The sequence below is a fragment of the Hemiscyllium ocellatum genome, chromosome 2 (assembly GCF_020745735.1).
Source record: "Hemiscyllium ocellatum isolate sHemOce1 chromosome 2, sHemOce1.pat.X.cur, whole genome shotgun sequence".
Taxonomy (NCBI): Eukaryota; Metazoa; Chordata; class Chondrichthyes; order Orectolobiformes; family Hemiscylliidae; genus Hemiscyllium; species Hemiscyllium ocellatum.
Window position 1 is genome coordinate 108,939,465 of NC_083402.1, and position 13,568 is coordinate 108,953,032.

Below are 13,568 nucleotides of genomic sequence, written 5' to 3' on the forward strand. Positions count from 1 at the left end.
ATTTCGGAAGGCAAGGACTGATTGGGACAGTCAACATGGCTTTGTACATGGGAGGTCACGTCTCACAAACTTGATTGAATGTTTTGAAGAAATAACAAGTAGGATTGATGAGGGCAGAGTAGTAGACACAATCTATATTCACTTCAGTAAGGCGTTCGACAAGGTTCCTCATGGAAGTCAGGTTAGAAAGTTTAGATCTCACGGAATACAGAGAGAACTAGCCTGTATTGAATACAGAACTGGCTAGAATATAGAATGTAGGTGGTGGTGGAGGGTTGTTTTTCAGACTGGAGACAGTCTCAAAAGATCAGTGCTAGTCGATTGTTCTTCATCATTTATATAAATGATTTGGATGTGAACATAGGAGGTATAGTTAGTAAGTTTGCAGATGACACCAAAATTGGAGATGTAGTGGACAACAAAGAAGGTTACCTCAGAGTACAATGTGATCTTGATCAGATGGGCCAAAGTGCTGAGAAGTGGCAGATGGAGTTTAATTCAGTTAAATATGAGGTGTTACATTTTGGAAAAGCAAATTAGAGCAGGACTTACACACTCATAAGATCCTCAGGAGTGTTGCTGAATGTAGAGACCTTGGAGTGCAGAGCTCCTTGGAAGTAGAATCACAGGTAGATAGGACAGTGAAGAAGGCATTTGGTATGCTTTCTTTCATTGGTTAGAGCATCAAGTATAGGAGTTAGGAGGTCATATTGCGGCTGTACAAGATATTGGAAAATTATGTGCAATTCTGGTCTCCTTCCTACCGGAAAGATGTTGTGAAACTTGACAGGGTTCCAAAAGATTTACAAGGATGTTGCCAGGGTTGGAGGATTGGAGCTATAGGGAGAGATTGAATAGGCTGGGGCAGTTCTCCCTGGAACGTCGGAGGCTGAGGGGTGACCTTATTGAGGTTTATAAAATCATAACGGGGATGGATAGGATAAGTAGACAAGGTCAGGGAATCCAGAACTTGAGAGTATAGGTTCAGGGTGAGAGGGAAAGATGTAAAAGATACCTAACAAGTAACTTTTTCATGCAGAGAGTGGTGCATGTATGGAATGAGCAGCCATAGGAAGTGGTAGAGGCTGATACAATTGCAGCATTTAAAAGGCATCTGAGTGAGTATATGAATGGGAAGGGTTTTAGGTGGATATGGTTCAAGTGCTAGCAGATGGGACAGGATTAGGTTAGGATATCTGGGTGGCATGGATGAGATGGACCAAAGGATCTGTTTCCATGCTGTACACCTGCATAACTTATCTGCCATTAGCCCCATTAGTTTCTCTAAAACTGCTTGTCTAGTAATGGTCATGGCACTTAATTCCCCACTGTTGTTAGGCATGTTCAAAGTAAAAAATGAGGTCTGCAGATGCTGGAGATCACAGCTGCAAATGTGTTGCTGGTCAAAGCACAGCAGGTTAGGCAGCATCTCAGGAATAGAGAATTCGACGTTTCGAGCATAAGCCCTTCATCAGGAAAGTAGCTTCCACCTTAAAGACTGACAGTATAATTCCTCTACCAATTCTTTGTTCACCATAACCATCACCCCAGGTTCATCTTCTGAAGATACTGCATTCATTCGCTCTTCCTTTTTATATATTGAAAGAAGATCTTATTGTCAGTTTTTTTTATATTCCTTGCTAGTTTGCCCTTGTTGTTTATTTTCCCTTTGCTTATTACCTTTTTAGTGCCATTTTGCTGAATTCTGAATTGATTCCAGCCTTGGGATTTTCTTCTTATATCTTTTTCTTACAACTTTATACTCTCCTTAACTTCCTTTGAAAACTTCCTGGATTGGTTTATATCTCTGTTATTATTTTTCCTCTTTTCTGGGATGTATTTTTGTTGAGAGTTATGAACTATGTCCTTAAATGCCTGCCACTACTTGCTTACAGTCTTTCCTGCTAATCTATCTGCCCAATTCACTTTATCTAACTAACTTCTCATTTCATTGTGATTCCCTTCATTTTAATTAAACCTAGTTTTGTTTCTGACTCAAATTTCTCGCAATCATACTTAATATCAAATTCCATCATGTTATGATAACGACAAACTGAAGTGTACTATGAGAGGAAACTGCAGAATGGTTGGCAAAACAATTTGGATTGGGACAGGCATTGCCATGGAGAATACCCCAGTTAATGAAGATTGCCAGTTCACATTTGTAGTGGAACAATCAAATAATTTCCCTTCCCAAATATCCTACTGGAGAAATCATCTGGTGGTGAGAGAGGGAGTTCTTTACTTCTGTCTGCCACAAACATACTATACAGCACAGGCACAGTGTTCTCCATGAAACTGATACTGTGACCAAGCCAATACAGGCTTCTTTCTGTCACACAATGAGATACATCAAATGGATTTCAACAAGACAGCAATGCCTGTTATATAGGCTAGGAAACCTAAAGATTGGTGGAACATATTAAACAGGATATGCCTTCAGCTGTATACAACAAGGAAGTACTGACCATACTCAATTAGCCCACACTTGCAAAACACACAGCACAGCGTTTGAAACTAGATGTGATTAATGGTTTGACAACATTTGTTAGATAATCCTGAGTGTATGAAGAATTAATCTGACCACCAAATTATAATTTTAAGTCAGATACAGAATGTGTCTGTATACAGTGTGTACAGAATGTGCACAGAATAAGTCAGTATACACAATATGTGTATACTGGATAGTAAATATATCATTACACAAGATCCTGGTGTTTGTAAACATGTAGAACATGTACACAAGTCCAATCCTCGGGGCAAAGTCGTTATCATCAGAGATAACCTTCCTGGTCTAAAATTTAAACAAAGCTTGGCATTTATTTATCAGTCTTCATTAATTAGTGCATACAACTCGGCAATGATTCAACTGATCTTACTTCACCTGCCAATCCATCAGCATTTACACAGAATAAATATTATTTTTCTTTTATGTCGGTATCTCTTGCAATTGTCATAATGTCAGCAAGACAGAAAACTTAAAATGTACTTTTCACCAATACATGGAGTTTATTAATAGAAATATTAACTAGAAAAATAAATGTATAATTGACAATAAATATATGCAAGCAATGTTTATACGCTGCAGAGTACAATGTAGAGTTGTTTTAATGACTCTTACAAAAAGGAGGATAAGATCACAGGGAATACACAATGTAGATTTTCTAGAATACGAATACGGACAACTATGAGCAGTTTTTGATTAATGGAGTAAAAAAGTGCAAGGTTTACCGAACTTCTGTGTTAAACAAAAGTGTGCATTTACTTGATAGGGGAACCAGTAATAGACACAAAAATATAAAATGGTCACTGAGTGCAAGGAGATAGGATAGAAACCATGATCATTTATGATGAAAAGGTGCAGCATATTTGAACAGGGATTAGGTACAGGGTTACTGGGAGGTGTGCACTTGGGTTTAATTGGTACTGCGCCAGCAGTGAGCTGAAACCATCTTGTGACAATGGTAGAACAGGTTCCAAATCATGCTTTTACTATTCCTGATATGATGTGGGCAGACAATGTGTCAAATAACATTAAGAAGGATTAATAACATAACATCAATAAATGGATCAAAGATTGTCATCATCAACAGCTACCAACGCTCACACGTTAAAAACATACCAAGCAGAAGAGCATCAACATGATGAACTCCATATGGAGAAGTTCAAATGTGTGACTTAGACAAATTCACATTCAGGATGGAGGATAAGGAGTAGGTTTATGTAGAAATAGTGGAAGCACTAGAGTAATTTCTGAAAAAAAAACAAGTTACAGAGCTATATTAATAAATGAGAGAGCAAGGAGGAGACACGATTGGGATAAAAGGAAGTTTAATTTGAGAGATGGCGGAAGCTGTACATGAAATGAAAGATGAAAGCAGCAAGAAGACAAGAGCTGCATTATCGATAAAACTGGTAAAACAAGAGAAAGTGAGATGAATCGCAAGGTTAAACTATTAGGAAAACTGGAAAATTAAAAGGCGGGTTCGAAGGATAACCAAGTGTTTGAGGGACAGGAGAAGATAAAGGCATTGCTGATCGACGCAGTTTCCGATCAGTCCCTCAATTCTAAATGTGACAGTGAGCCAAAGGGAGTGTATCTGCCAATCTGCCAAGAACATCCCGAAGACGTCAGAGGGAGAGAGGGAGGGATAAATGCTTAAAAAAAAGGCGGTGGGTCAGAGGGAAGGAGGAAAACCAGCGATAGAAAGGGCAGCGGATCGGACATGTAGAAGGCAGCGACAAGAGGGAGAGAGTCACTACAATATTGACATCTTTCTGCCAACAGTCCGGGCATCCGCGAGAGAAACACACCCCAGAGCTACGATTCCTGAGAGGCCCACGCTCAACACTTGTGAGCTGAGATGAAGTGCCTGGTGTGTGTTCTGATCATCAACCTGTTGCTGACCTCCTTTCCCGTTTCTGGAATCAAGCTGTGCGGCCGCGAGTTAATCCGAGCGATCGTTTATACCTGTGGGTCTTCTCGCTGGATGAGGCTTCTGGATGACCAGAACGGTGAGCATTCATTGAAAAAAAATCTTAATTGCTGCGTCCTTATCTAAAAAGCGAGTGTTTTAAACAATATTGCATTGGAGAGGTATTTGCTTAGGCTCTGCAAAAGTCGGGAATCTAAGTGGTACCTGTATACTATTAAAACTGAAATAGTCATTTATGAAATGCCGCACTCCAAAATGTCAGCTTGAGTGGAAATGATAAAATGTTGATTCCAATTTTACTTGCGAGAGCTTGCCCCTCTTGTAGATTCTTGTGCAGAAAGTGCATCAGTTCTGAACATGCCAATAGAAATCACCGTCCAGTCTGTTTTGAGCTTGGGTAGAAACATTTACTGTACTAGGTAAGTTTAGATTAGATTAGACTTACAGTGTGGAAACAGGCCCTTCGGCCCAACAAGTCCACACCGACCCGCCGAAGCGCAACCCACCCATACCCCTTACCTAACACTATGGGCAATTTAGCATGGCCAATTCACCTGACCCGCACATCTTTGGACTGTGGGAGGAAACCGGAGCACCCGGAGGAAACCCACGCAGACATGGGGAGAATGTGCAAACTCCACACAGTCAGTCGCCTGAGGCGGGAATTGAACCCAGGTCCCTGGCGCTGTGAGGCAGCAGTGCTAACCACTGTGCCACCGTGCTGCCCTAATTCTGAAAAACAAGTCAATGTGAGGACTGTTGTCAGCACAATTGATGGCAGAGGACTGCTCTTTTCCAAGTGCTGCCTGATACTCATTCTCAGTCCTTATTTCAGCATTGGCAATAACTTTCAGGGGGGTGAAGGACTGGTGCAGCTGTCAGCCGGCAGTTACCCTTTATTTGAAATCACAGCGTTGTGAGAAATGTATCAGTATTCCTGGGCAGATCAATCACCAAATATCCTGATCACATTTTCATGGAAGTTGTTAGTGCTTTAAATTGACAGTGGGATCTTTGAATAAAGCCTGAACTATGATGACCGTATTCCTAACCGGGGCAAAATCAGGGAGGAAAGCCATTGATATTGAGATTTCAATTTAATACGGTACATGTTTCCACTGATTTGCAAACCGGAACCTTATTCAATGAGCATTCTGCATGAGGCACTGGGAGCAGGAATGGGAAAGGCCAAGAGAGCAGCTCTAATTGGTCAGCAGGTGGAAGACTAGCTGACTGTATGCAGGAGGAAGGTAGGAAAGAGAATATTGCACCTGAACTTGGAAGGTGATAATGACCATGCAACCCTTGGCCCATAGTATGTACAATATAGTTAATTTACAATCAGCAATTATCAGTAGTCCACTTCCATCAACTAATACTGAGATGCCATCAGTTTGGTAAGTTATTTTCTGCTTATCTTCTTTCCAGAATTGGGGATAGAAAAGGATGGTGAGAGATATTTGAAGGGTTTGGCTGAGAAAAGACAACAAATTGGATTGGAGACACAATTGGAAGGAAAAAAGCTCTGATGTAGCCTGAATGCCAGGAGTCATGACTGACTCCCATTCAACAGGTAGCTAGCTATCAGATACAGTTAAACAGTGACTTATGTAATAAAAGAGCAGAATTGCCAACCATCAAGCAGGGAATAGAAACTTTCAAATCAAAGCTACAAATATGAACTTCCCATTGGCAGGAGTGGGAGTGGCACTAGAAGAGGAAGGAGAAAAAAAGACTATATTTCAAGTTCTAGAAAATATTTACCTACTATCAACCAACGATGTTTACCTCAACATGTTAGAATCAGTAACATCTCTTCTGCAGTCACTCCTCTTCAGATTGGAGATTTATTCACTCGAGGTTTAATTATAATTTCTTTCACTTTCTTTGCAATGTAGGTCAAGTAGTGATTATCAAATTTGGGATCGCTATTAATTATTTCTCTGACCATATGTGCAATATATAATTAACAAAATATGTTTGAAGTCAAAATACAATGGTACACATTAAAGTAGAATGCTTTTGAGAGTCCATGGACTAGAACATTTCTCTCAAACAAAAGAGAACAGGAATTAGCTGCATATGATACAAATACATATGTTATTGAACATATTATTTTTGTTCTAGATCCTTTCCAGATCTCAGCTGATAAAGATTACTCCAAGGAGATGGACAGCATGAGAAATCTTCAAAGAATCTTTGGCAGCGACAGAAACCAGGAAACCGAGCCATCTTATGCTGATCAAGTGTTTGACAAGGACAACAACCAGTATGATCAGGCACCAGGGGATTTCCGTGAGTACATTCGCCAGATTGATGGAGGCAGCAATAAAGACCACGCTTTTGCATCAACACTGGTGCAGTATCAACCGTGGGCCAGATTCATCAGGAAGAAAAGGGAAGCATCAAAAGAAATGCAAGCCAAATGCTGCACTGAAGGCTGCACCAATCAAGAGATCAGCACATTCTGCTGAAAACTGTACATTTCTATTTATAGAATATTCATACACATGAACTCTGTTTCAGTGAGATTTCAAATCATGTAATCTATTAAATATCTCACAAATGTGGTATAAAGGAATCGTAACATACATGTAATTTCTAGTATGGTCTATGTGACAAGCTTGTGTGACTGATTCTGAAACCCTTAAAACTGTAAAGTTTTAACTCTTGATTTCTTATAATCACTTGTTAAAATAATTTCATTTATTCACATCATTGAAACATATTTCCCAATGAATTCCATGTGTTATCACTAACATTCAAGCACAAATTCCAAAGTTGAGATTCAAAACTATCCGATCCAGGATTTGCTATGAAGCAAATTTAACATAATCAAGACAATAGTAGCTGGAAATGCTACAGTGTTATTTGTTATGATTTGATCCTGTTGGCAATATTCAACATTGCAGAATTTTCAAAATGTAATTCTAGTGCTCCTCGTTTATCAGCCCAACAATAACTTCAATTTCTGTTCCTCCTTTCATGAAATCAAAAACATTATCAAATAACATGTTAAATGGGTTTACTTGTTACTTAACCACTAAAGCTTTCCTCTGTGTGAAGAATCACTCATAAGTAATCGAAACAGTGTCATAAACTTCCAATGCATCTAAAATTGCTGAACCTGATGATAGTACAACAATTATGAGATAGCCTTTCTTAAAGCGAGATAAATTATGCCAAGTCTGATCACAAAAGCTTAGTCCATGAGCAAACATCAAAGTTTAGTGGCAGCATGTTTGATAAAAAAAACAATTATGTGATAGGTCAATAAAGGTATTTTATTTGTACTTAGTAAAACATACTCAGCAAGTATGAAGAAAGATCTGAACATCTTGGACTATGTCCATCATCACAGGGTGGATATGATTTGATTTGGGTGCTTAATATTATAAAGCATTCGGAGACCAAAACGAGGGAGTGTGTCAAGGAACAACTTGAGCACAGGTAATAGGAAGTTTATTGATGTACAGCAAGTTCTGAGGCTGTGACATGCACTACCAAAGTAACCAAGCTCAACCTTAGCTCCACCTCTTATTTATCCTTCAAGCTGGAGATAGACTATGATCATCATCTAGTTTATAAGTTGATAAGGCAGAGGGACAGAATTAGGCCATTTGGCCCACTGAATCTGCTCTGCTACTTGATTATGGATGATAGGCTCCTCACCCCCATTTTCCTGCCTTCTCCACATCACCCTTCAAACTATTATCAATGAAGAATCTCTTTAAGTCTTCAAATTTACTCACTGTCTCAGCACCCACTGCACTTTGGAGTAACAAATTCCACAGGTTCACAACACTTTGGGAGAAGTAGTTTCTCCTCAACTCTTTTTTATTGCAACCCCTTATCCGAAGACTACAATATCTCATCCGAGAATGCTCCACAACAGCAAGCATCCATTCCACATCGATTTCATCCAAACCTTTAAGCATCTTGAAAACTTCAATTTTATCTCCCCTCATCCTTCCAAATTCCAGACAGTATAGGCCTAAACTGTTAAATTTCTCTTTATACGACAAACCCGTCATTTCTGGGATCAATCTGGTGAACCTCCTCTGAACTGCATCTGTTGCCATTACATCTTTCCTCAAAAAATGGGACCAAATCTGTGCACAATTCCTAGCTGATGTCTCACTGATGCCTTGTATAGTTACAACAGTACTTCCTTACATTTATATTCTCATCCATTACCTATAAAGGCCATCATTCCATTCACTTTCTTTATTATTTGCTGTACATGCATGCTAGTTTTCTATGACTCATGAACAAGGACACCCAGATCCCTCTGCACTGGAGCACTATGAAGTCTCTCCTCATTTAGATAACATGTTGCCATCCCTTTTTTTGACCAAAATGCAAGACCTCACACTTATCCTTGTTAAACTCCAAATGCCATATTTTGGCCCACTCTCCTAACCTATCTATATCTATTTGTAAGGTTCTTATTTCCTCATTGCAGTTTACTGTTCCACCCATTTTTGTGTCATTCACAATTTGGCTATAGAGCTTTTATCCCTGTATCCAAGTCATTAATAAAGCTTGTAAATAGCTGGGGTCCAAGGACTAAACCCTGTGGCACTGCACTAGTTACTTTTTGCCATCCAGAAAAAAAAATATCCTGACTCTCTGTCTTATGTGCAAAGGCCAGTCACTTAACCAAGTTAATAAATTGCCCCTAACCCCATTTGATCCAACCTTGTGAATTCAACTTTTGTGCAGCACCTTATCAAATGCGTTCTGGGAACTCCAGATATATTATATCTACAGGATTTCCATTGTCCACTTTGTTTGTTACACCTTCAAAGGACTCTAAGCTGCCAGAGGAAGTGGTGGAGGCAGGTACAGTTGCAACATTTAAAAGGCATCTGGATGGGTATATGAATAGGAAGGGTTTGGAGGGATATGGGCCGTGTGCTGGCAAGTGGGTCTAGTTTGGGTTTGGATATCTGGTTGGCATGGACGAGATGGACTGAAGGGCCTGTTTTCATGCTGTACATCTCTATGATTCTATAAATTAATCAAACACGATTTGAGGCCATAAGACCATAAGACATAGGAGTGGAAGTAAGCCCATTCGGCCCATCGAATCCACTCCGCCATTCAATCATGGCTCATGGGCATTTCAACTCCACTTACCCGCATTCTCCCCGTAGCCCTTAATTCCGTGTGACATCAAGAATTTATCAATCTCTGCCTTGAAGACATTTAGCGTCCCGGCCTCCACTGCACTCTGCAGCAATGAATTCCAAAGGCCTTCCACTCTCTGGCTGAAGAAATGTCTCCACATTTCTGTTCTGAATTTACCCCCTCTAATTCTAAGGCTGTATCCACGGATCCTAGTCTCCTCGCCTAACGGAAACAATTTCCTAGCGTCGACCCTTTCAAAGCCATGTATTATCTTGTAAGTTTCTATTAGATTTCCCCTTAATCTTCTAAACTCCAATGAATACAATCCCAGGATCCTCAGCCGTTCCTCATATGTTAGACCTACCATTCCAGGGATCATCCGTGTGAATCTCTGCTGGACATGCTCCAGTGCCAGAATGTCCTTCCTGAGGTGTGGGGACCAAAACTGGACACAGTACTCCAAATGGGGTCTAACCAGAGCTTTATAAAGTCTCAGTAGCACAACGGTGCTTTTATATTCCAACCCTCTTGAGATAAATGACAACATCGCATTCGCTTTCTAATTCATGGATTCAACCTGCATGGTTACCTTTAGAGAATCCTCGACTAGTACTCCCAGATCCCTTTGTACTTTGGCTTTATGAATTTTCTCACCGTTTAGAAAGTAGTCCATGCTTGTATTCTTTTTTCCAAAGTGCAAGACCTCGCATTTGTTCACATTGGATTTCATCAGCCATTTCCTGGACCACTCTCCCAAACTGTCTAGATCCTTCTGCAGCCTCCCCACTTCCTCAGTACTACCTGCCTGTCCACCTAACTTCGTATCAATAGACAATAGACAATAGGTGCAGGAGTAGGCCATTCAGCCATTTGAGTCTGCACCGCCATTCAATATGATCATAGCTGATCATTCCTAATTATTATCCTCTTCCTGCCTTATCTCCATAACCCTTGATTCCACTATCTTTGAGAACTCTATCCAACTCTTTCTTAAATGAATCCAGAGACTGGGCCTCCACTGCCTTCTGGGGCAGAGCATTCCACACAGCCACCACTCTTTGGGTGAAGAAGTTTCTCCTCATCTCTGCCCTAAATGATCTACCCCATATTTTTAAGCTGTGTCCTCTGGTTCGGCACTCACCCATCAGTGGAATGATGTTTCCTGCTGCCAGACTGTCCAATCCTTTCATAATCTTATATGTCTCATCAGATCCCCTCGCAGTCTTCTAAACTCAAGGATATACAAGCCCAGTCGCTTCAGTCTTTCAGTGTAAGGTAATCCCGCCATTCCAGGAATTGACCTCGTGAACCTACACTGCACTCCCTCAATAGCCAGAATGTTTTTCCTCAAATTTGGAGACAGTACTCCTGGTGTGGTCTCACCAGGGGCCTGTACAGCTTCAGAAGCACCTCTTTGCTTCTATATTAAATTCCTCTTGTTATGATGGCCAGCATGCTATTAGCCTTCTTCGCTACCTGCATGCTTGCCTTCATTGACTGGTGTACAAGAATACCCAGATCTCTCTGTACTGCCCCTTTACCTAAATAGATTCCTTCCTGTTCTTGCCACCAAAGTGGATAACCATACATTTATCCACATTAAACTGCATCTGCCATGCATCTGCCCACTCACCTAACTTGTCCAGGTCACCCTGGAATCTCCTAACATCCTCATCACATTTCACCCTGCCACCCAGTTTTGTATCATCAGCAAATTTGCTAATGTTATTGCTGATACCATCTTCTATATCATTAACATATATTGTAAAAAGCTGCGGTCCCAGCACAGATCCCTGCGGTACCCCACTGGTCACTGCCTGCCATTCCGAAATGGAGCCGTTTATCACTACCCTTTGTTTCCTAACAGCCAACCAATTTTCAATTCAATCTAGTACTTTGCTCCCAATACCATGCACCCTAATTTTACTCACTAACCTCCTGTGTGGGACTTTATCAAAAGTTTTCTGAAAGTCCAGGTACACTACATCTACTGGATCTCCCTCGTCCATCTTCAGAGTTACATCCTCAAAAAATTCAAGAAGATTAGTCAAGCATGATTTCCCCTTCATAAATCCATGCTGACTCTGTCCTATTCTGTTACTACTATCCAGATGTGCCGCAATTTCATCCTTTATAATAGACTCCAGCATCTTTCCCACCACTGAGGTCAGACTAACTGGACTATAATTTCCTGCTTTCTCTCTCCCACCTTTCTTAAAAAGTCGAAAAAACATTAGCCTCCCTCCAATCCTCAGGAACCGACCCCGACTCTATCATCAGCAAACTTCGCTAGAATGCCCCAGTCCCTTCATCCAGATCATTAATATATAACAGCGGCGCCAACACTGAATCCTGCAGGACACCGCTTTTCACCGGCTGCATTCCGAAAAAGAACCTTTTATCCCAACTCTCTGCCTTCTGTCAGACAGCCAATCCTCAATCCATACCAGTAGCTCACCTCGGACACCATGGACCCTCACCTTGCACAGCAGCCTCCTGCGTGGCACCTTATCAAAGGCCTTTTGGAAGTCTAGATAGACCACATCCACTGGGTTTCCCTGGTCTAACCTACTTGTCACCTCTTCAAAGAATTCCAACAGGTTTGTCAGGCACGTCCTCCTCTTACTAAATCCATGTTGTTTTGGTCTAATCCGACCCTGCTCTTTCAAGAATTTAGAAACATCATCCTTAATGATGGATTCTAGAATTTTACCAACAACCGAGGTTAGGCTAATTGGCCTATAATTTCCCATTTTTGTCTTGATCCTTTCTTGAACAAGAGGGTTACAACAGTGATCTTCCAATCATCCGGGACTTTCCCTGACTCCAGTGACTTTTGAAAGATCTCAAACAATGCCTCCGCTATTTCCTCAGCCACCTCCCGCAGAACTCTAGGATGTAGCCCATCGGGGCCAGGAGATTTATCAATTTTAAGACCTTTTAGCTAAACTAGCACTTTCTCTTTTGTAATGGCAACCATACTCAACTCAGCCCCCTGACTCCCTTTAATTGTTGGGATATTACTCATGTCTTCCACTGTGAAGACTGACGCAAAGTACTTGTTAAGTTCTCCAGCTATTTCCTTATCTCCCATCACTAGGCTTCTAGCATCAGCTTGAAGTGGCCCAATGTCTACTTTTGCCGCTCGTTTGTTTCTTGTGTATTGAACGAAACTTTTATTATCATTTCTAATATTACTGGCTAGCCTACCTTCATACTTGATCCTCTCCCTCCTTATTTCTCACTTTGTTATCCTCTTTTTATTTTTGCCTTCCCAATCTTCAGATTTCCCAGTGCTCTTGGCCACTTCATAGGATCTCTTTTTTCTTTAATACATTTCCTGACTTCCTTTGTCAGCCATGGCTGTCTAATCCCTCCCTGGATAATCTTTCTTTTCTTGGGGATGACCTCGGTACAGTGTCCTCAAATATACCCACAAACTCCTGCCATTTTTGCTCTACTGTCTTCCCCACTGGGCTCTGCTTCCAGTCTATTTTCGTCAGTTCCTCTCTCATGCCCTCATAATTACCTTTATTTAACTGTAACACCATTACAGCTGATTTTGCCTTCTCTCTTTCAAACTGCAGACTGAACTCTACCATATTATGATCGCTGCTTCCTAAGTGTTCCCTTACTTGAAGATTTTTTATAAAGTCTAGTTCATTACATAGCACTAGGTCCAGAATAGCCTGCTCCCTTGTGGGCTCCATGACAAGCTGTTCCAAAAAGCCATCCTGAAAGCATTCCATGAATTCCCTTTCTTTGGATCCACTGGCAACATTATTTACCCAGTCCACCTGCATATTGAAGTCTCCCGTGATCTCCGTGACCTTGCCTTTCTGACATGCCTTCTCTATTTCCTGGAATATGTTGCGCCCCTGGTCCTGACCAATGTTAGGAGGTCTGTTCAAAACTCCCATTATGGTTTTTTGGCCTTTGTGGTTCCTCAATTCCACCCACACAGACTCCACAACATCCAACGCTATGTCATTCAGTGCC

General features: G+C 41.0%; 1 protein-coding gene across 1 annotated transcript; it reads left to right on the forward strand.

Moving 5' to 3' along the window:
- The first annotated feature begins 4,364 nt into the window (after positions 1 to 4,364).
- On the forward strand, positions 4,365 to 6,910 carry LOC132825977 (relaxin-3-like). The gene is made up of 2 exons (XM_060841688.1): positions 4,365 to 4,515; positions 6,564 to 6,910. Exons 1-2 carry the CDS (start codon positions 4,365 to 4,367, stop codon positions 6,908 to 6,910), a joined length of 498 nt encoding a protein of 165 aa, XP_060697671.1.
- The last annotated feature ends 6,658 nt before the right edge of the window (positions 6,911 to 13,568 follow it).